Source organism: Filicampus tigris, chromosome 6 (genome assembly GCF_054856515.1).
Source record: "Filicampus tigris isolate MCC_2025a chromosome 6, RoL_Ftig_1.0, whole genome shotgun sequence".
Taxonomy (NCBI): Eukaryota; Metazoa; Chordata; class Actinopteri; order Syngnathiformes; family Syngnathidae; genus Filicampus; species Filicampus tigris.
The window spans coordinates 3,975,051-3,997,746 of NC_141222.1; the positions used below are offsets into that span (position 1 = coordinate 3,975,051).

The window sequence follows — 22,696 nt, forward strand, 5'->3', positions numbered from 1 at the left end:
AACACCATAACCACCACACCCACTCAATCATTCGAACACATTACCTCTAAACTTAGTGGTCCCTCCCCTCTGATCATCGCTGTTCTCTACCGTCCCCCCAAGTTCAACCCAGCATTTCTCTCCGACTTCTCTGATTTCATCACACAGCTCACACCCATCTCACCCTCCACTCTGCTGCTCAGCGACTTCAACCTCCACATCGACGACACCAACTGCAACCATGCCTCTGAGTTCCTGGACCTTCTGGATTGCCTCAACTTCACTCAACATGTCAACTTCCCCGCCCACAACCATGGCCATACTATGGACTTGGTCTGCTCTACCGGTTTCACCATTCAAAACCTCTCCATCACCAACCTCAACATTTCTGACCACTTGGCTATCACTATGGACCTCCGCCTCCCCTCCCCCCTCCCCAAGGAAAAGTGCACTATATCATTCAGAAACCTTAAATCCATCCGCCTACTACTCCAACCTCATTCACACCGATTCCAATAACCGAAAGGCACTCTTCTCCACCGTCAACAAACTCCTCAAACCCTGTGATAACATTTTTACCTCTTTCACCACTGAAAAATGCTATTCATTCCTATCCTTCTGTTACGGGACCCAAAGACTTGGAATCCCAGATAACAAAAAGATTTTGGCTGTGTCTAAACACCTGAAAAACACAGGTAAATGTGGAGAAGGAGTGAAGACACGAATCACTTTCTTTCCAACCCAAACTTCCTCTGATTATTACAGCAAATGAATAAATCAATTCACAAGTGCATTATGCCATTTTATAATTGACCAAATTAGGTTTTCCTTATTCTACAACTTCTCATCTTCAGTAGTTATTCGTACTGAAACCGCCCTCCTCAAAATCACCAAGGACCTCCACCACTCCTCTGACTCCGGCCAACTCTCCATTCTCATCCTCCTCGACCTCACCGCCACCTTTGACACCATCAACTACTCCATCCTACTCTCTCGCCTGCAATCTGTCAACACCACCGACAAAGTCCTCACCTGGCTTCACCTCTACCTCTCACACAGGAAACAATTCATCCACATCAACAACTGCTCCTCACCCACTGTCCCCTTGTCCCATGGTGTCCCCCAGGGTTCTGTGCTCTGTCCTCTTCTCTTCATCCTCTACCTTCTCCCCATCGGTCAAATTATCCGTCACCATGGCCTCCGCTTTCACTGCTACGCCGATGATGTTGAATTGTACATCTCCACTAAATCCATCACCTCTACTATCCACTCCACTCTGTCCAACTGTGTTTACGTTATTAAATCCTGGGTGCAAACAAACTTTCTTTTCCTCAACTGCTCCAAGTCCCACCTGCTGATAATTGGCCCAAACTCCCTCACACAAACTGCCTCCAACTTCAACCTTACTCTAGACAACGCCACCCTGTCCGCCTTCTCTCACTGCCGCAACCTTGGTGTCCTCTTTGACAATAATCTTTCTTTTGATCAACACATTACCCAAATCACCAAAACCGCTTTCTTTCACCTCACGAACATTTCTCGTCTCCGCCCCTCACTTTCCTTCACTGCCGCTCAGACCCTCATCCATGCCTTCATCACCTCCCGCCTTGACTACTGTAATAGCATCCTCTACGGCACAAGCTCCAAACTCCTCCATAAATTACAATATATCCAGAATGCTGCCGCCCGCCTTCTCACTCACACCCGTTCCCGTGATCATATCACTCCCATCCTCAAAAACCTCCACTGGCTCCCCGTTCCGCACCGCATCCAATTTAAACTCCTCCTACTCACCTACAAAGCCCTTTACAACTGGGCCCCCTTCTACCTCTCTGATCTTCTCCACTCATACACTCCTTCCCGCATCATCCGCTCCTCAAATGCGAACCTCCTTGCCATCCCCCCCGACCAAGTACAAAAACCTGGGGGGACCGAGTCTTCTCTGTTGCCGCCCACACCCTCTGGAACTCCCTGCCACAACACATTCGTAACTGCGCAGACCTCACATCCTTCAAAACACTCCTCAAGACTCACTTATTCCACCATGCTTTTTAACATCACTTAGTCTTTGCTATTTTAATCTTCTGTTGGTTTTAGCTGCTTCTGTTTTAACAGCAGGTTTTATTTTATTCATTTATTCTTGCTGTGAAGCGTCTTTTAGTGATATGAAAAGCGCTATACAAATAAAATGTATCATTATTATTATTAACCGTCACAAAGTTCTCGTCTGCATATTTAGCCGACCCACGTGGTCGTAGTCGGTCCCAGTCAGCCAAACGGCGTCAAGAACGGACTTAACCGGTACCTCGTCACACGCAGGTCACACACCTGACATGCAGCCAAGAAAAAATAAAACAGTGCGGTATACCTTTCGGTCCCACAGACACAATGACATGTGCCCCATATTATTTGTATTTCACCGATCACCACATTGTGATGGTTAGGCGATGCCCAGCTCTGGGGATCCGTAACATCCAACCTGTCCAGCTTGCACATGCATCTCATTATGTCCTTTTCATCAAAGTGAGATGTGAATTCACTTAGACAGAATGTTGATTGCTAAATGCTAATTTTATCACTGCTCTCCTTTGTAAATCTTTTCCCTGCCGCCGCTACTATCCTGCCAGCTTAAACAAATGCATCAGTCAAGTGACGTCCAGAGGACTATATGAACAAATGCTTTGTTTTAATGTTTGGTGCTTTTGTCAAATTTAAAACACTCAACCAGACTAATGATCACTACTTTATTCATTTATTTATTTTTTTGATGAAATGTAGCTCTCCCTGATTCTTTGGCATTTAACATTGAAACCACAAATCCCAAAGTCTACAATGGCGATCAAAAAGCTTTCTTCGGATACAAAGTGCTTCAATACGTGTCTGGCTCCAAGAAAGGGTATGTTTTGGTTTCTTCTCCTGCTTTTTATTCCAAGTATTTTTGTGGTTAAATTGATCTCTGCTTGTTTTTTAAGACATCAATCTTTTCGAGTGAACATTTCACCCGTATCATACCTAAGTAATTGATATTAACATCCATTTGGGTGTTTCTCTCATCCTCAGGATACTTGTCACTGCACCGCTTCAGAATAATGGATCTGGGGCAGTATGCAAACCAGATCACAACCAAACTAGCAATTGCTTCAACCCACAAGGTACAGTATGCTACGAACATAATTCCTTGGAGTCACGAGCTAGGAAACAATATAATAGCAAACTATGATGGTGTTATATATGCAGACGCAAATACAAATAGACAAGTACTCAGTACAGACCTGTTATAAAATCTCAAACTCCTAAAAAAGGTCAAAAGTAACTCTGTTTTTGTCCAATCACAATTTGGCAAGCAGCAGTTTCTGCAATCAGAAGCCCGTGCCCTTTTTTTTCTTTGACAAAAGTGCATCATGTCTGCAATCTCTGGTTCAATAATCCATTCAAGGGACAGGAATGCAGTAGAGTTCCTCCAAATATGGGACGTTCTCAAACACCTCAGAAAATAAACCATTTATTTATTTAAATTAGTACTACAGTAAATGATTGGCCTTTAATTTTATAGTAATAGCAAACCGCAAGAGGTGGGGTCGCTATAGTTTTTGTATAATCCTGCTAATGGTGCCTCTCACCTTCACACGTGCACATGACAGAGGCAGTAACAGTACCACTGAAATGCTATTGTCACAGGACTCGCATTTGAAGACAAAGCCATAGAAGTCAAGCACCTTGGACTCTCCATAGCCGAAGACGTGATACACTCCCAGTTCACTGTAAGGATACCAAAAAACAACCTTTGCAATATTAATGTCATGCGATTTTCATTTTCATTTAGTAAATAAACATAAATGCTCACATTTTGTCATTCCAGATAATGTTTTTGCTTCTTTTGTATTGTAATTGTTGTCCTTATTTTTTTGTCGTATGTCAGAACACCTGTTCATGTCTTTTTCTTTGAATGCTTGTAATTAAATTAATTTAATTGAATTTTGCTTCACCTAGTAAGCGCAGATGCTTACAGAATATCCTGTATCTCATTTCGGTCTCTGCAAATAATCGGGCTCACACGCACGTTGTTGCTTTACATGGATGACAAGTGCATACCAAATGTTTTTTCAAATGTGTTTTTTTTTTTTTGTATAATCTAGCCACATTTGTTGAGATGATAATCATATTTTGGCTCTAACCTTTGCCCCCCTGTTCTCATGAAGGTTTGCAGCCCTTATGTAGCTCACGAATGTTATGATAACTCCTACCTGAACAGTGTGTGCTACAAGATGACAGAGGATCTTCAGGAGATCACCTCTTTCAAACCAATTTTTCAAGGTAAAAGATGTTAAATGCTACATTGCTTCGCATTTCAACTCAAAGCTGAAATCATTTTGTCCAGAAAGTGCTTCTCCCAGTAAATGTTACATGCAGCCAGTTAATATTTTCTCCTCATAGAATGCAGAAAGAAGACTGTAGATCTTGTCTTCCTCTTTGATGGGTCACGGAGCATGAGTGAAGATGACTTTGAAAAAAATAAAGATTTCATACTGGACATAATGAACAGCCTCAAAAACACATCGATCAAGGTCAGTGGCATGTCAACAGAGTTGTGATACAGTGGAAGCTTCATAAACAATCTTTTCTGTCATGCTGGTCCCCATTAAAGCTGTCCCAATTTCATAACCAATTCAAAATAAGGTAAAGTGAATTAATGCACCCCTCCCTGAGCACTCACCATATCATAGTGGAGGGGTTTTTACATCTCAATGATCCGAGGAGCTTAGTTATCTGGGGCTTTATGCCCCTGGCAGGGTCACCCATGCCAAACAGGTCTGAAGGGAGGGACCAGACAAAGCATGGCTCAAAAGACCTCCATGATTAGTAAAACACCATATTCCCTCGCCCGGACATGGGTCACCAGGGTCCCCTTGTGGAAGCAGGCCTGAAGGTGGGGCTCGAAGGCGAGCGCCTGTTGACTGAGCCTACCCCCATGAGGCCCGGATGGGCTCAGCCCGAATAGGACAAGGTGGGTCCCCTTTCTCAGGGAAAGAGCCTGAAGTTGACAAGTTCCGACTAGACACAGTCAAGCTGGCCACGAGACACAGCTTGGGCTCTGGTACCAGTCCTCTTGAGAGGGTTTGGACTCTCTACCACTCCGGAGTTGCCCACGGAGAGAAGTGTCAAGCAGGTGTGGGTGTGCTTATTGCCCCCCGGCTCGGCGCCTGTATGTTGGCGTTCACCCCAGAGGGACAAGAGGATAGCCTCCCTCTGCCTTCCGGTGGGGGCATGGGTGCTGGCTGTTGTCTGATGCATTAGCACACAAATTCAGAGTAATAAGTTAAGAAGTTAATAAGTTCATTCACCCTAAATGGAAGAGGTGTCGGATAGCGCACTTCCTGCGGACTCCATCGGTTTGCTTCAATGTCCACATGGGCAATGACAGTGAGACCTGGAAGGGGAGGCTGTCGCTCGCCCCGATCAGATCCGGAGCAGTGTTCTGTTATTAGACCTCGGTGCTCATCACGGATTGTCCATAGTAAATACCATGTTCAAGCATGAGGGTGTCCATACTTTGTGTACTTGACACCAGGACACCTTAGGCAGCAGTTCGATGACTAACTTTGTGGTTGTCATTCAACTTGCAGCCACATATCTTGGACATTCGGGTAAAGAGAGGGCTGTCAACCTATCACCACATGGTGGAGTGATGGCTCCGATTGGCATCCTGGAAGGGGGATTCTCTCATCTGTGGTCCCTTCTCAAGCTTTCTCATTTTTCGCCCAGATGTTTTTTTTTTTTTTTTTCCTTGCCCACCTGGGGGTTGACATCAGGGGATGTCATTAATAGGGGTGTAACGGTTCACAAAAGTCACGGTTCGGTACGTACCTCGGTATGGGGGTCACGGTTCGGTATGGGTTCGGTACAGCAATGAGTCTCAAACCTACAATTCAATTTGCTATAAAGCATAAAACATTCCCTCTTATAAAAGCACAAAATAGAATAGAAACTTGCGCATTAGGGTTGTTCATTAATAATAATAATAATAATAATAATAATAATAATAATAATAATAATAATAATAATAACTAAACACAGGAAACCCCCTTTTCTTGTATGGATAGAATGAGGTTGCAGATAAAGTCAGGTAGCACTTGCCAACTAGTAACTTTTAACTTCGTTCTAAGAGTTAGGGCACAGCAGAGGACAGCTCATGCTCCACCACGGCTCTTGTGCAATTGTATATGCTAATATGCGCACGGAGGTGGGGCCCGATGGCGAGCGCCGGGTGGCCGGGCCTGCACCCATGGGGCCCGGCCGGGCTCAGCCCGAAATAGACACGTGGGTCCCCCTTCCCATGGGCTCACCACTGGTGGGAGGGGCCAAAGGGGTCGGGTGCCGTGTGAGCTGGGCAGCGGCAGAAGACAGGGACCTTGGCGGTCCGATCCCCGGCAGCAAAAACTAGCTCTTGGGACAGGGAATGTCACCTCTCTGGCAGGGAAGGAGCCTGAGCTGGTGTGTGAGGCTGAGAGGTTCCGATTAGATATAGTCGGGCTCACCTCCACGCACAGCTTGGGTTCTGGTCCCAGTCCTCTCGAGAGGGGTTGGACACTCTTCCACTCTGGAGTTGCCCAGGGTGAGAGGCGCCGAGCAGGTGTGGGCATACTTATTGCCCCCCGGCTTGGCGCCTGTACATTGGGGTTTACCCCGGTGGACGAGAGGGTAGCCTCCCTCCGCCTGAGGGTGGGGGGACGGGTCCTGACTGTTGTTTGTGCTTATGCACCAAACGGCAGCGCAGAGTACCCACCCTTTTAGGAGTCCTTGGAGGGTGTACTGGAGGGCGCTCCACCTGGGGACTCCATCGTTCTGCTGGGGGACTTCAATGCTCACGTGGGCAATGACAGTGAGACCTGGAGAGGTGTGATTGGGAGGAACGGCCCCCCCGATCTGAACCCGAGCGGTGTTCGGTTACTGGACTTCTGTGCTTATCACGGATTGTCCATAACGAACACCATGTTCAAGCATAAGGGTGTCCATATGTGCACTTGGCACCAGGATACCCTAGGCCGCAGTTCGATGATCGACTTTGTAGTCGTATCATCGGACTTGCGGCCGCATGTTTTGGACACTCGGGTGAAGAGAGGGGCGGAGCTGTCAACTGATCACCATCTGGTGGTGAGTTGGCTCCGATGGTGGGGGAAGATGCCGGTCCGACCTGGCAGACCCAAACGTATTGTGAGGGTTTGCTGGGAACGTCTGGCAGAATCCCCTCTCAGAAGGAGTTTCAACTCCCACCTCCGGCAGAACTTTTCCCACGTCCCGGGGGAGGCGGGGGACATCGAGTCCAAGTGGACCATGTTTCGTGCCTCCATTGTTGAGGCGGCCGATCGGAGCTGTGGCCGCAAGGTGGTCGGTGCCTGTCGTGGCGGCAATCCCCGAACCCGCTGGTGTCCACCAGCGGTAAGGGATGCTGTCCAGCTGAAGAAGGAGTCCTATCGGGCCTTTTTGGCCTGCGGGACCCCGGAGGCAGCTGACGGGTACCGGCTGGCCAAACGGAATGCAGCTCTGGCGGTTGCTGAGGCAAAAACCCGGGTGTGGGAGGAGTTCGGGGAGGCCATAGAAAATGACTTCCGGACGGCTTCGAGGAAATTCTGGTCCACCATCCGACGTCTCAGGAGGGGGAAGCAGTGCACCATTAACACTGTTTATAGTGGAGATGGGGTGCTGCTGACCTCAACTTGGGACGTTGTGGGTCGGTGGGGAGAGTACTTCGAAGACCTCCTCAATTCCACCGACACGCCTTCCACTGAGGAAGCAGAGCCTGGAGACTCTGAGGTGGGCTCTCCTATCTCTGGGGTTGAAGTAACCGAGGTAGGCAAAAAGCTCCTCAGTGGCAAAGCCCCGGGGGTGGATGAGATCCGCCCGGAGTTCATAAAGGCTCTGGATGTTGAGGGGCTGTCATGGTTGACACGTCTCTACAACATCGCGTGGACATCGGGGACAGCGCCTCTGGATTGGCAGACCGGGGTGGTGGTCCCCCTTTTTAAGAAGGGGGACCGGAGGGTGTGCTCCAATTACAGAGGGATCACACTCCTCAGCCTCCCCGGCAAGGTCTATTCAGGGGTGCTGGAGAGGAGGGTCCGTCGGAAGGTCGAATCCCGGATTCAGGAGGAGCAATGTGGTTTTCGTCCTGGCCGTGGAACAGTGGACCAGCTCTACACCCTCAGCAGGGTCCTCGAGGGTGCATGGGAGTTTGCCTAACCGGTCTACATGTGTTTTGTGGACTTGGATAAGGCGTTCGACCGTGTCCCTCGGGGAGTTCTGTGGGGGGTGCTTCGGGAGTACGGGGTACCGAGCCCCCTGATAAGGGCTGTCCGGTCCCTGTACCACCGATGCCAGAGTTTGGTCCGAATTGCCGGCAGTAAGTCGGATTCGTTTCCTGTGGGGGTTGGACTCTGCCAAGGCTGCCCTTTGTCACCGATTCTGTTCATAACCTTTATGGACAGAATTTCTAGGCGCAGCCGAGGTGTCGAGGGGGTCCGGTTTGGTGGCCTCAGTATTGCATCTCTGCTTTTTGCAGATAATGTGGTACTGTTGGCTTCTTCAAGCCGCGATCTCCAACTCTCGCTGGAGCGGTTCGCAGCCGAGTGTGAAACGGTCGGAATGAAGATCAGCACCTCCAAATCTGAGACCATGGTCCTCAGTCGGAAAAGGGTGGCGTGCCCTCTCCGGGTCGGGGATGGGATTCTGCCCCAAGTGGAGGAGTTCAAGTATCTTGGGGTCTTGTTCACGAGTGAGGGTAAGATGGAACGGGAGATCGACAGGCGGATCGGTGCAGGGTCTGCTGTGATGCGGACCCTGTATCGGTCTGTCGTGGTGAAGAAGGAGCTTAGCCGAAAGGCGAAGGTCTCAATTTACCGGTCGATCTACGTTCCTACTCTCACCTATGGTCATGAGCTGTGGGTCATGACCGAAAGAACAAGATCTCGGATACAAGCGGACGAAACGGGTTTCCTTCGCAGGGTGTCCGGGCTCTCCCTTAGAGATAGGGTGAGAGGTTCGGCCATCCGGGAGGGACTCAGAGTCGAGCCGCTGCTCCTCCGCGTCGAGAGGAGCCAGTTGAGGTGGCTCGGGCATCTGATTAGGATGCCTCCTGGACGCCTCCCTGGTGAGGTGTTCCGGGCATGTCCCACCGGCAGGAGACCCCGAGAACAACCCAGAACACGCTGGAGAGACTATGTCTCCCGGCTTGCCTGGGAACGCCTTGGGATCCTTCCGGAAGAGCTGGAGGATGTTGCTGGGGAGAGGGAAGTCTGGGCTTCCCTGCTGAAGCTGCTGCCTCCGCGACCCGACTTCGGATAAGCAGGAGATAATGGATGGATGGATGGATGGCGCCCGGGATGGAACATTGTAATGGGGCTCCAGCATGTTTGATAAACGTTTGAAGCCCGGCTCCTAGACTAAAGCATACAGGCGCATGGATGTTGCTATGTATATGCCAGTTGCTTCAGTAATTACGAATATCATTGGTTCTGTCTGCTTTCAGTTCTCCGCGCTGCTTAAAAGTAGCGGGGATAAATTGTTGGTGTTGAGCGGGTTTCTTTTTTCTACCCCCGGTAACTGTATCGGGGTGATGCCATCTTACATGTGTTAGCATGTTTGAAGTGTTAACTGCAACATACCACACGAAGGTCAAAAAACGCAGACACACAGTTCTTGTTCGCTCCATCGATCGCTGTTGTACTCAAATCGGAAGCCGAAATGTTCCCAAGTGGCTGATTTGTATAGGGGCAGACGGCTTCTCAAGGTCCATGCTTTCCCCCCCATTTTTTGTCTACATTTGTTTTAATCTATTTCTTCTTCGAACAACAAATGTGGCGGTCGCTTGGTCTCAGGCGTTAACTTTTTTTTTTTTTTTTTTGCTTCAAACGTATTCGTCGCATGACTGCGTTGCACCAAACCGTGACGCCCGTACCGAGACGGTCCGGGATGAATACCAAAAGCGTTACACCCCTGGTCATAAATATTTGTCAACTGTGGGCTTGTACAGCCCTTTGAGACTTTGTTGTGATTAAGGGCTATATAAATAAATTTGATTTGATTTGAATTGATTTTGATGATGGTGGGGGAAGATGCCAGTCCGACCTGGCAGACCCAAACGTATTGTGAGGGTCTGCTAGGAGCGACCGCAGAACTTCACCCACGTCCCATGATGGCAGTTTGAACACCAAGTTCTGTTTAACTTTTGAGACATATTTGTCCAGAATATTTTGGTTGAACTATGATGTTTGGGTTTTTTGACCTTCGAGGTTCTATTGTCTATTTAACATTTAAAGATTCATTTTATGTTTTTCAGTTTGCAGCAGTTCAATTCGCCACAGATTATAGAACAGTCTTTGATTTTATTGACTATCAAAATGGGAGAGCGCGCCACAAACTTAGATCCGAAAGTCATATGGAGACCCTCACCAACACCCACCAAGCCCTCCAATTTGTATTGTAAGTTATATGAAGACATTCATTACAATTTTCAACCAAATCTAGGAACCTTTGTGGGATACTAATTTTACTAGGTTTATTTCACCTGGTAGAATAGTTCTACATGACAGGACTGCTGGTAAGTCATATGCAAGTTGTTTTTGTTTTTTTTTGCATGAGGCGGACCGGTCGTCACATAGCTGGAATGCCCAGCTCTGTTTGTTAGTTTTTGTGCAAATGTATTAAATATTTTAAAAAAACCTAAGAAATCACATGTACATAAGTGTACAGCTGGAAAGCTCAAAATTGAGCTCAGGCGCATCATGTTTCCAATTATCATCCTTGAGAGATTCCTACAGCTTAATTGGAGTCCACCTGTGGTAAATTCAGTTGATCGGACATGAATGGAAAGGCACACACTTATCAATAAGGTCCCACTGATGACAGTGCATGTCAGAGCAAAAACCACACATGAAGTCACAGGAATTGTCTATAGACCTCCGAGACAGGCACAAATCTGGCAAAGGGTACAGCAAAATTGCTTATGCTTTGAAGGTTCCAATGAGCACAGTGGCCTCCATCATCCGTAAATGGAAGAAGTTCTGAACCAGCCGGACTCTTCGTAGAGTTGGCTTCCCTTCTAAACTGAGCAATCGGTCGGGGGGGGCTTAGTCAGGGAGGTGACCAAGAACCCAATGGTCACTCTGTCAGAGATTCAGCGTTCCTCTATGGAGAGAGGAGAACGTCCTAGAAGGACAAACATCTCTGCAGCACTCCACTAATCAGGCCTGTATGCTAGAGTGGCCAGACGGAAGCCATTTCTGAGTAAAAGGCACATGGCAGCCTGCCCGGAGTTTGCCAAAATGCACCTGAAGGACTCTCTCAGGCCGTGAGAGTGAAAATTCTCTGGTCTGATGAGACAAGACAAAGATTGAGCTCTTTAACGTAAATGCCAGGTGTTATGTTTGGAGGAAAACTAAAAAAAACATCCCCAAATAATGATCTTGCAGCCACCATGCTTCACTGTAGGGATGCATGGAGTAAATATCAGACATTCAGAACCCGAGACCGTTCAAACAATAAATTAATAACAAAAACAGTAAACACCATAAAACACCAAAACAATACCAAGTCTGATGCTGAGTCAAAAGCCAAAGAATGAAAATGTGTTCTAAGACGAGTTTTGAAAATGGACAGTGTAGATTGCCTAACATTTAGCAGGAGGTCATTCCAAAGAGAAGGACCGGCACCGGAGAAAGCTCAATCCCCTCTGAGCATCCGTTTAGCGCTTTGTACCTTTAGCAGCGTCTGGTCAAAACTGTCCAAGGGGAGGTATGCCATGCTTGTGGCATCATATTCATAAAAAGTGTAAAGCAAAGGCAATGAATAATTTCTGTATGTACATGTGATGTTTTAGTTTGGATTTTTAATAAATTGGCAAAAATTTAAAAATAAATAAATAAAATCAAAATTCACATTGTCATTAATGTTTTTTTGTTTTGAGGAGAAAATGAATTTCTTGGGATGAGGCTGTAATAAAATGTGGAAAAACTGAAGGGCTGTGAATACTTTCCTGATGCACTGTATGTACTCTAAGTAGTGAGGAAAGACTTGTAGATAGTTGGATGACGAGCGGAAGATGCAGAGGACAGGAAGAGCTAGGAGAGCTTGATTTGCTGTGGTGATCCCTGAACAGGATTAATTCGAAAGTGAAAAAAGAAGATTGTAGTACCTGTGATTACAATTTTACTGTATTTATATGAATTTTAAATACAGTTGACAAATAATATTCTATGGGGAATTCTGAACAGAAATACAATTTGTACCTCTTTTTCCAACAGGACAGATCTCTTTGAGAATAAAGATGCAGGTGCCTCATCTGATGCAATGAAAGTTCTGGTCCTGATCACTGATGGAAATCCGAGTGACACGGATGAAGATGCAAATATGATTATCAACACCTATACTGAAAAACGCATCATCCGATTCGTCATTGGGGTGACAGAAATTCAGTTTATTGTTGAGAACAGTGAAAACAATTTACTGCTCAGCCGATCAACCTCATACTAAATTTGAACTAACATTGCACACGGTGAACTGAGTCACGTTAATCAGAGAAATCAGCTATGTCATTTTGCTGTGGTTTCAGGTCAAAATTGAAAGCCTGAATGAAGTTAAGGCTATCGCTTCAGACCCGAAGGACAAGTATGCCTTTAAAATTGAGAATTATGAAGGGCTCACAGGATTACTGGAAGACCTTCAAAAGCACATCTTTAACATAGAAGGAGAAACCAAAGTGGCTCGGGCCCAAGACATGACCAATGAAATGTCGCAGAGAGGATTCAGTACTGCATTCTACAAGGTAAGCAACCTTTAAAGCGGAAGCGGAACTGCTCACAACGACCAATCACGGCTGACCTGTTTTGTGAATCTGAGCCGTGATTGGTCATCGTGAGCAGTTGTGATGTCATTTTCAGTCAACAGAAGACAAAATGGCCGCCCCCGTAGATGGCTAAAAACGAGTGCATTTTGCTGCTTAACTTATATTCCACAAACGCAAAACTAATCAGAATGTCGTGTTTCAACTAGTGGGCCTGCTGGGAACATGTTCTTGAAAAAAATGTGTATGAGTTGACTTCCGTTTTAAGTCCAGCCAAAACGTTCTTTACACTCGTATGTTCTATGTGTCCCAATTGTCTTAACATGGTATTCTGCTTAGTATTGCATTTGTAGAAGATGAATTAAGCAGAAAAATCCACCGCAGGGGCGGCTATTTTGACTTGTACTGACAGATGCTAGCAACTGAAAACGACATCACGGCGCCTAAGGGCTCATCTTACCCAGAAAACAGGTGAGCTGAGCCCTGAGCAACTGGGATGTCATTTTCAGTCGACGGCAAGTGTCAAAATGGCCACCCCCTGAGAATTTTCTGCTTAATTCATGTTGCACAAGTGCAATATTAATCACAATGTTTAAACTAGTGAGGGCGCACAAGTATTATTTAAAAAATGAATTCAAATAAAAAGTTTGGACTTGTCTTCCTCTTTTAACATAGTTTAGTTGGAAAGCATTTCTAATTGTCACTCTGACATTCTTGCTGTCCCACCAGAGATTTTTGGGAGTTACCATTCAACCATAACCTGCTCCAAGATCAAATGTAATGCTTGTGATTCCCCAGGACACCTTGATTCTGGGTTCAGTGGGCTCAAACAGCTGGCGTGGTGCTCTATACGAGCGTCAAGATCAAAATGAGGCACAGATTGAAGATTCACAAATGCAGATGGACTCTTACATGGGTATTATTTCTTTCTTTATCCTTTAGCAGGATGAATACTAGTGAAACACATCAGCATCCACGTGTGGTTGTAACTTCCTTAGATCCTTTTCTTGTGGAACCTTCATAATCACAGGCCAATTCAACAGCCCTTGATCTCTGTTGTTCCTTCACCCCCCACCAGCACAATATAATATATTTATATGTATATACATAAATATGTATATACATAAAAAAAAAAATATATATATATATATATATATATATATATATATATATATATATATATATATATATATATATATATATATATATATATATATATATATATATATGTATATATATATATGCGGCACGGTGGTCGACTGGTTAGCACGTCCGCCTCACAGTTCAGAGGTCGTGGGTTCGATCCCGGCTCCGGCCTCCCTGTGTGGAGTTTGCATGTTCTCCCCGTGCCTGCGTGGGTTTTCTCCGGGCACTCCGGTTTCCTCCCACATTCCAAAAACATGCATGGTAAGTTGATTGGATACTCTAAATTGCCCCTAGGTGTGATTGTGAGTGCGGATGTTTGTCTCTGTGTGCCCTGCGATTGGCTGGCAACCAGTTCAGGGTGTCCCCCGCCTACTGCCCAAAGACAGCTGGGATAGGCTCCAGCACGCCCCGCGACCCTTGTGAGGAGAAGCGGTACAGATAATGGATGGATGGATATATATATATATATATATATATATATATATATATATATATACTATTTTTTATATGGTTGTCTCCATGTGTCAGCCATGTGATTGAGTGGTGATGAATCCATGGCGTAGCTCGCCACTCACTTAGGACCGATCCAACTTCCCTGTAACACTGAACAATTTAAAGATTCACAGATTTAAAAAGTAGAAGAGTAAATGAGGATTTAGGCCTGACAGACTATCAACACATACATATGTATTTATTCCATTCGAACCTTTAGATGACATTCCTGTGATGTATAACCTCTAAAGTGTATTTTCTTGTAGGATACTCTGTTTCTGTGGGACAGGTGAACGAGGTGCCGCTATATTTCACGGGTGCACCAAGATTTGAGCATGTAGGACAAGTTGTAATCTTCACACACAACGGGAACAGCTGGAGTGTAGCCCAAAGAATAAATGGGGAGCAGGTCGGTAAAACTCATACAATATATTGTACAAAGTCATGGATTATGCATGCAATCAACTTTAGTGATTTCACCTTACAGAAGACATTTTTGAAACATGCTTAATTGTTTAACATCTTGGGCCCTACTTTCGTGCCAAGCGCGAACCACAGCCTAACTGTACGCATGGGTGGAGTTTTCTTTCTTTTGGTATTTTGCTAGACTTTGCACAGGTAAAATTGGGCACAACGGGGCATTTGCTCCTTTGTGTGCCGCTGTGGGATGGAAGTAGTCTTTCTTTTCATGGCCAATCCTAGCGGCAAGCCTCATTTGCATTAAAAATTAGGGCAGTCTGGGCGCATTTTGCCCTAGTACGCCATGCTTGAAATTGCGGAAACAAAACTGGACTTGCTGGGTGTGTGCATGACCTTGGCAGGTAAACTGCAAGCTCTCCCATTGCGAGTTATGTAGCCGGCCGTGCATTCAAACAACTGCAGCTTTTTATTATGCATAAAGAAAAGTAACAGTATGAACTATATAAACGAAATGTTTGTTCCCCAAAATGTTCAGATTGGCTCCTATTTTGGGGCAGACCTTTGTACCGTAGACGTGGACTACGATGGTAACACTGACTTTCTCCTGGTGGGAGCACCACAGTTTTACCGGCCTCAGGAGAAATCTGAGGGACGGCTCTACGTCTACACGCTGACTGAAGAGGTGGGACGGGATGAGAACTGAATGGAGGTTACTGGGAAATAATGAATCAATGAATATGCTTAAGCGGTTGTTTTCTGCAGATGCAGCTGAAAAGCGGAATAAATGTCAGCGAACTGTCCATGGGAAGATTTGGTACCAGCATAGCTACTCTTGCAGATCTAAATGGAGACGGTCTGCGAGATGTTGCAGTTGGAGCCCCTCTTGAGGATGCTAATGCTGGGGCAGTGTACATCTACTTTGGTGACAGATACCAAGGGATACGCAGTGTTTATAGTCAGGTGAGACAGATGGAATAACACTCTAACATAAATGGACTACAAGTCAAATAACTAGGGGTGCAATGATACACAAAATTCACGGTTCGATTGAGTGTAACGGTTCGATAATTTTTTGATGGATTTTTTTTTTAATTGCATAATTTTTGTGCTTTTTTTAAAGTTTTAAACATAGCATAGAGTGCTAACAGCTAATTCTGAACCACTACAAATTCATCCATGCATTCTGGGATGGCACTGCATCTGGGCTAAGATGGCTATTCCCCCATCAGAAAGTAAAGTATGTGTAGCCCCATTAAGCCCCTCCAGCATTTTATTTGACATCATAAATATATTTCTAAATTATTTTCTCAGCCCCCAGTGGTGTTTCGTCACGGCCTTCAAAGCCTTCTCTGCAGGCCCAAACATTACAGTATTAGAAGCACAGACCTACAGTACATTTACAACTTGAATCAAGTGGTAATCATTTATTTCCAACAGTCTTTTGTCTTCATTTCATAGCGTGTGTGTTGGCCGTGCGGCTCCTAATCGTTTGTGAGTTACTTTTTTTTGTCCAATCAGATTTCAGCTTCGATGTGTTGCCATGCACGTTAATTTGTCCAACGCCTTCAGGACCTCGAGTGCAGGCATTGACCACGCGTACACTATCGATATCATTGGCCCTTCTTTTAGCCAATCAGATTGTAGATTCACCTGCAAAAAGCCATCCCGCGGTCCTAGTGACGAGTTTCACTTTTCACTTCCACTTTTCAAGGAAAGCGAGACTTTATGAGGCTAGTTCAACCATTATCAGTGCTTTGCTATGTTGCATGTTTCAATCCGGAATTTTGGGGGGAGGGGCGCTTTCAAGGTAGTTATGTATGAGTGGAACAGTTAGCATACACAGACAGACAGGAGCCATCTGTGGTGAGTATGATGTTGTTTATTTATTTAAACATTTTATCAGAGGTGGGCATTTTACTATATATTACTGGTCCGTCATTCGTCTACTGTCAGCGGCCATGGTACCCATCTTTCATTCGTCAGTCCATCATTTTTTGTGACAAACTGAATTGAAATCATCAGTCCTTCAATCCGTCAGTCAGTCCATCATTTAAGTCTGTCTGCTAGTCCGTCAGAAGTTCGTTGGTCCGTCAGGTGGCCCCCCCCAAAAAACGTCAGATAAATGGGCATCCACCAATGACGAACTAATGGTCTGAAAGTCAGTGACGGATGCGGTTAGTGACGATTACATCGACGGATGAAAACCCATTGCCGTCATTTGTCAGTCTGTCTATTTTAAACGGTGTCCCGTCATTTGTCATTCGTCAGCAAAATGGGTTTCTCTGGCCTGTGTGTCTCTTTCCAGTGCCTGGGTTGCTCAAGACACCCCGTGTCGGCATCCCTTCCAGGTTCCAGGCCCGCCCCCGGCAACGGAGGCGAGATGCCCCATGAGCTTGTGGCGAGCCTTCCGGCTCTTTTTATAAAACCCACTGAGGGTAGCTCAGCCAGCGCTCCGCTCCGTAGCAGCCACCATGGCGGGGCCTACTCCTCGGCCACCAGCCAGCTCAGCCCTGGCTCCGTGGGAACCTGAAATGAAAAAAAATAAATAAATAAAGTTACAAAAATAATAATACCGGTAATTTAAAAAAAAAAAAGTTTTCAACTAAGGGATGGTGGCGTGACACTGTATAAGAATAATGCTCTGACAGTGTCAATGCAACTTTGTAAAGGTAAAATCTTTGATACTGTTGCTGATGATGATGCTGTTGTATTGGATCTCAATGTTCCGAATGCCAACGACCTAGTGGCCAATGAGTGTACAGTGCATATACATACCAGAAATGTTTCTTCCAATCCAGAGAATCATGGGACGAGAAATAAAACCTGGCATAAGATTCTTCGGACAGGCCATAAATGGAAACATAGACCTTGGAGATGACGCGCTACCAGACATTGTAGTTGGATCCTATGGAGCAGCTGTTGTCTTAAGGTGTGAATGAATATTCTATACTGTATGTACTATGAAAACCTGCATTCCTATACTAGAAACACATGCTATTTTTCAAATAAATCATTATTATCGATTTTCAGATTTGTGATTCAAACACCAGAAAAGCAAAGAATACTTCCAGTGGGATTTATTTTAATTTTTTTCCCATTTCTTACTTTAATGCCTTGAAAAAAAAAAGCTTTTCTTCAGCGTGTGCAGCGACATCTGAATGACAGAAGTGCACAGTCCACAAGTCAACTAAATGAATCGGCTGGTGCCGCATGCAAAACGAGGAAAATAACATCCTGTCGGGTATCAACAGAAATCTTGGTGTTCTCTGCAGCCCAGGATTCCGCAATACAATCCCTCGCAAAACATCATTTTTGCTAGGCTAATGCTGACAACCCGCTTCTTACTTGACCGAATTACTTCCCGCATGCCTTGTTTGAAATATATGTGACGCCACCTATATACAGTATATAGGTGTATATATATTAACAACCACTACCACTTCCCCAACTCGAGTGTGCGGTCAGGGGAGGCAGGGGAGGCAATGCTGCCCTGTCCCTCTCCTGCATGGGCAGAGTGAACGCAACAACAACCAGCCAACCAATGATTACATTCATACATACGACCAATCATGGCTCACTTGTTTTCTGAGGCTGAGCCATGATTGGTCGTTATCTAAGCCCTGAGAAACTTCAATGTCATCTTCAGTTGACAGAAGTGACAAAATGGCTTTGAAAACAATTATTAGTATTCAAAAATTCAATTGAAATCTCAATATGAAAAGAAAAAAACATATATAGGCTAATCTTCTATTTTGGTCTCATGTTTTTACATCAGATTCCAGAGGAGTAGTGCCTCACCAGTCATGAACCTCACCGCATGTCGCTGTTCCCAAATCTGAACATTGTTTATGGCCTTAATAAAAGTATCATACTATCTTCAATGTTTTCCAGGTCCAGGCCCATTGTTAATGCCATAGCTCGTCTGTCTTTTCTGCCAAAGGAGATAAGCATTGACCAAATTGACTGCTCGGCCAACACAGACATCATTTTAACAATGGTTGACTTACAAGTTTGCTTTGAAATAGTAGAAACAACGAAGAGTAAAGCAGGTAAGAATGATGCCCAATTCAACTCCAATATGCAAAACTCCAGCGCTAGCTTTGTTGTTTTAATTACTCTACCTGATTTCACAGCAGTCATTTTGGCATTGTAAACAGCAAATAGAAAGGCAGATAAGCTTATCAGGATCACACAAAAAATATATACAGTAACTGCTTTCCACCTAACATTTTAGAAGGGTGGGGCTTGGGTCGAGGAAGAATCCATTTTGGTGAGGTTCAGGATGAAGGTCAAACTATAGGATTAGGAGTTTATTATTCACATTGATGCAGCATCCACAGAACCGTTTCCCCGATAATGATGGCACCATCCATCTTCTTGCCATCGTCCATGAATCAGGAAGTAGCCTGGCCAGTGCAGCACTGTCCCCCCAAAATCTGAAGATCTCTTGGGTGATCTGAAAATGGCTGTGAAAATGGGTGAAACTGCCCAAACAAGATTGTTGCATCTCATTCAATAAGACTTGAGGCTGTCATGTTTACCATCAATAAAGTGTTAAACAAAGGCTGTAAATGTGTAGATTCACATGATTTATTATTTTAAACACATTGAGATTATTTTTTTCACATGACTATGTGGTGATGTGTGCAAAAATCTTAGGGGAAACAAATCATTTATTCTCTTTTTGGAATAACGTTTGAACATAAAATGTGGATAAAGCGCTGGTAACACTTTGCGGATGCACTGTAACCCTAAAGCGTGTCTTTGCAGGATCTATGAAGTTAGGACTAAACATTTCCTACATGCTTAATGTGGATGCGATGAGACAATCACACCGAGGTTTCTTCAGTCAACGTGACAGGAAATCAAGGAATCTTACTTCCACTTATGAACTGCTGGAAAACAAAACATGCTTCATGTACCCCATCTACATGCCAGTATGAATATGTTTATGCAACAGACACACACACATGTTCTGAAAATACTCCAAAACAAGCATTTGTGGTCTACTATGTTTCAGTTGTTCTTTTTCCCCCTCATAGCAATGTGTGAAGGACACGCTGTCACCGATCAGCATCAAATTAAACTTCTCCCAGGTGGACAGTCAGAGTGCAGATGCTGTCCTCAATGCGGATGGCAAAACACAAGCTGTCGTCGAGGTGCGAGTTGCGACATCGGTCATGAAGGTTTTGGTTTTAGGATGCACGAGTATGTACTAATAATTTCAAACTATACTTGCAGGTTCCTTTTGAAAGAAAGTGTAAAAAGAATGACACCTGTATTGCTGAAATTGAAGTGGACTTCAAATTCCTGTAAGTACTCAATACCTTGCAAGCGCAGCACAGCATATTTCTGAAAATAAAATATATACTGGTATCCTTTAGGACTCCAACATTACTGGTGGCTGAAGAAAATTACTTTAATATTTCAATTACAATAGCCAATCATGGTGACGACTCTTACAACACCAGCCTGACCATGCATTACCCCACAGGCCTCTCCTACTCCAGGATGTTTCAGATTATTACACAGGTAATTCCAAGAATTGTATTACTGGTAAAATATTGATCACAATACACTCATTTTCTTATGTATACCTGATTTTGTCACACAAAATATCCATATGTGAAAAAAAAAAGTTGGGAAAAAATGTATGACTTGTGGCTAACTAACATATGCAAGCTCACTAAAACTTTTTTTTTTTGAATTAAAGTTAGATTTGGCACTGATAGCGCCAAGCTGAGGACAAACTGAATCTTGTTCCTCTATTTCAAAATACACACTACTCTGCTTAATTTAGAGAAAGTAAAGAATGTTCCGAGTTATTATTTTGTGTTATGACGCAGGCCTCAAAGCGAACTTTCCACAATTGCGATGACCTCGAAGGAGTGATTGACAAAACGATATGTGGCGTCAGCCTTCCTGTGTATCGCAGCAGATCAAACGTGAGTTCTACTTTACCACACGACCTCATGACACACTAGCCAGCTACACTGAACCACATTGTAATGTCTATGGGCTCACTTAAAGCGGAAGTCAACCCAAACATATTTTTTTTCCAGAATATTTTCTTTGCAGGCCCACAAGTTGAGACAAGGCATTCTGATTAATATTGTGTGTGTGGAATGTGAGTTAAGCAGCAAAATCCACCCGCTTTTAGCCAGCTCAGGGGCTGGCCATTTTGTCACTTCTGTCCACTGAAAATGACACCACAGTGTCTCAGGGCTCGGATAACGACCAATCATGGCTCAGCTTCAGAAAACAGGTAGCTGTGATTGGGTTACTTGAGCCCTGAGACACTGTGATGTCATTTTCAGTGGACAAAAGTGACAAAATGAGAGATGACTAAAAACGGGTGGATTGACTCTTATTCCACAAACGCAATATTTATCATGCCTTGTTTCAACTAGTGAGCGTACATAGAAAAAAATATATGTTTGGGTTGACTTCCCTTTAAAGAAGCGCTCCATGTGACCCCTTGATTTAACCACCCCCACTCCCCCAAAAAAAAAAAAATATATATATATATATATATATATGTTATTTATTTATTTTTTAACAAAGCTCTAAAAATTCTACAAAATATGCTGATAATTATTCAGTCTACATTTTCCACAAAAACGAGGATATCCTTCTTGCATTAAATGGTCATTTGTTGTTCAGCAGTTTTGTGCCATCCTCGAATGCCCATTTTTATGCAAGAGAGCCCTTTCCACTGGGAAAAAAAAATCTTGTTTGCTTTAGACCCTTTGTTGTTAGGTTAGGATAGTAGATCTTTAATTCATGCATTGAAAAATGTATTATTACCAATATAATATATTAAGAGCACTTATGTTGCTTGTATGCAAGTATTCTGGCCACATTTTAAGTGACATTTTTGTAACACATTTTGTTAGGTATTGTGTGGTCCTATGTGGCACCCAGATGAAAAATTGTGCCCCCTTACAGCATTTAAGTTGCCCATCCCTGATTTAGCCCATTAAACCAAACTTACTTGTATATCCGCTTGCACTTACTTTTCTTGAAGCGCTACTTGAGTACTATACTGAAACAACATGTTAACATGCAAGAAGTGGAATTGATGTCCTCTGCTTCTTTAACATCATTCATTTTTCCTGCGTGTGAAGGCAACGTTTCAGAGCTCTTTCCACGTCAGTACCGAGTATCAGTGGAATGACACTATTGCAATTAGTGTCATTGGAAAAAGGTAGATGTCGTTGACTCATTGCTATGGTTTTACTCATGTTTTAATATTTTCTGACACTTGAAAAATATTTGCCTGTTTTGTATTTTCAGTGATAACAACAACTCCACCATGTCTGAGCAGACCAAGATGCTCCCAGTACAATTTGAAATAAAAATGGCAATAACAGTGTAAGTCCTCGTGAACAGGATTGTTATATTGTGAGACAATTGTTTTTCCCATACATATATTGAAATTCCAGTCTTTTTCAGCCATATTTACTATCAGTGATGCAAAGCTGTGAAGTGAAAGTCATTCATGGTCGTAAAGCATCATCCACATCAAAAAGCTGACTGAGCAAATACCAAGATGTGCAAAGCTGTTATCAGGGCAAAGGGGACTTACTTTGAATAAGATAAATCAGAAAACATATTCTATTTTGATTAACCTTTTTTCGTTTACCAAATAATTCTAATTCATTCCTTTTTTTTTCATTATTTAAAAAATTCCTGAAATGGAGCTTAGTACTGAAGTCATCAACATTATGAAAAAATGTTGATGACTTCAGTACTAAGCTCCATTTCAGGAATTTTTTAAATAATGAAAAAAAAAGGAATGAATTAGAATGTGTTTCCAAACTT

At 44.1% G+C, this 22,696-nt stretch overlaps 1 protein-coding gene across 1 annotated transcript in view; it reads left to right on the forward strand.

Moving 5' to 3' along the window:
• LOC147145503 (integrin alpha-M) overlaps positions 1–22,696 on the forward strand; it is a 31,148-nt gene that overhangs the window by 5,881 nt on the left and 2,571 nt on the right. The window contains exons 2-22 of the mRNA XM_086034164.1: positions 2,758–2,875; positions 3,040–3,131; positions 3,658–3,740; positions 4,179–4,293; positions 4,414–4,544; positions 10,313–10,455; positions 12,276–12,432; positions 12,584–12,796; positions 13,613–13,730; positions 14,719–14,861; positions 15,408–15,554; positions 15,635–15,832; positions 17,671–17,801; positions 18,764–18,921; positions 19,643–19,809; positions 19,915–20,031; positions 20,114–20,184; positions 20,257–20,404; positions 20,719–20,817; positions 22,000–22,079; positions 22,169–22,246. Coding sequence (XP_085890290.1) covers positions 2,758–2,875; positions 3,040–3,131; positions 3,658–3,740; positions 4,179–4,293; positions 4,414–4,544; positions 10,313–10,455; positions 12,276–12,432; positions 12,584–12,796; positions 13,613–13,730; positions 14,719–14,861; positions 15,408–15,554; positions 15,635–15,832; positions 17,671–17,801; positions 18,764–18,921; positions 19,643–19,809; positions 19,915–20,031; positions 20,114–20,184; positions 20,257–20,404; positions 20,719–20,817; positions 22,000–22,079; positions 22,169–22,246 — 2,707 coding nt within the window. The remainder of the gene's footprint in view (positions 1–2,757; positions 2,876–3,039; positions 3,132–3,657; positions 3,741–4,178; positions 4,294–4,413; positions 4,545–10,312; positions 10,456–12,275; positions 12,433–12,583; positions 12,797–13,612; positions 13,731–14,718; positions 14,862–15,407; positions 15,555–15,634; positions 15,833–17,670; positions 17,802–18,763; positions 18,922–19,642; positions 19,810–19,914; positions 20,032–20,113; positions 20,185–20,256; positions 20,405–20,718; positions 20,818–21,999; positions 22,080–22,168; positions 22,247–22,696) is intronic.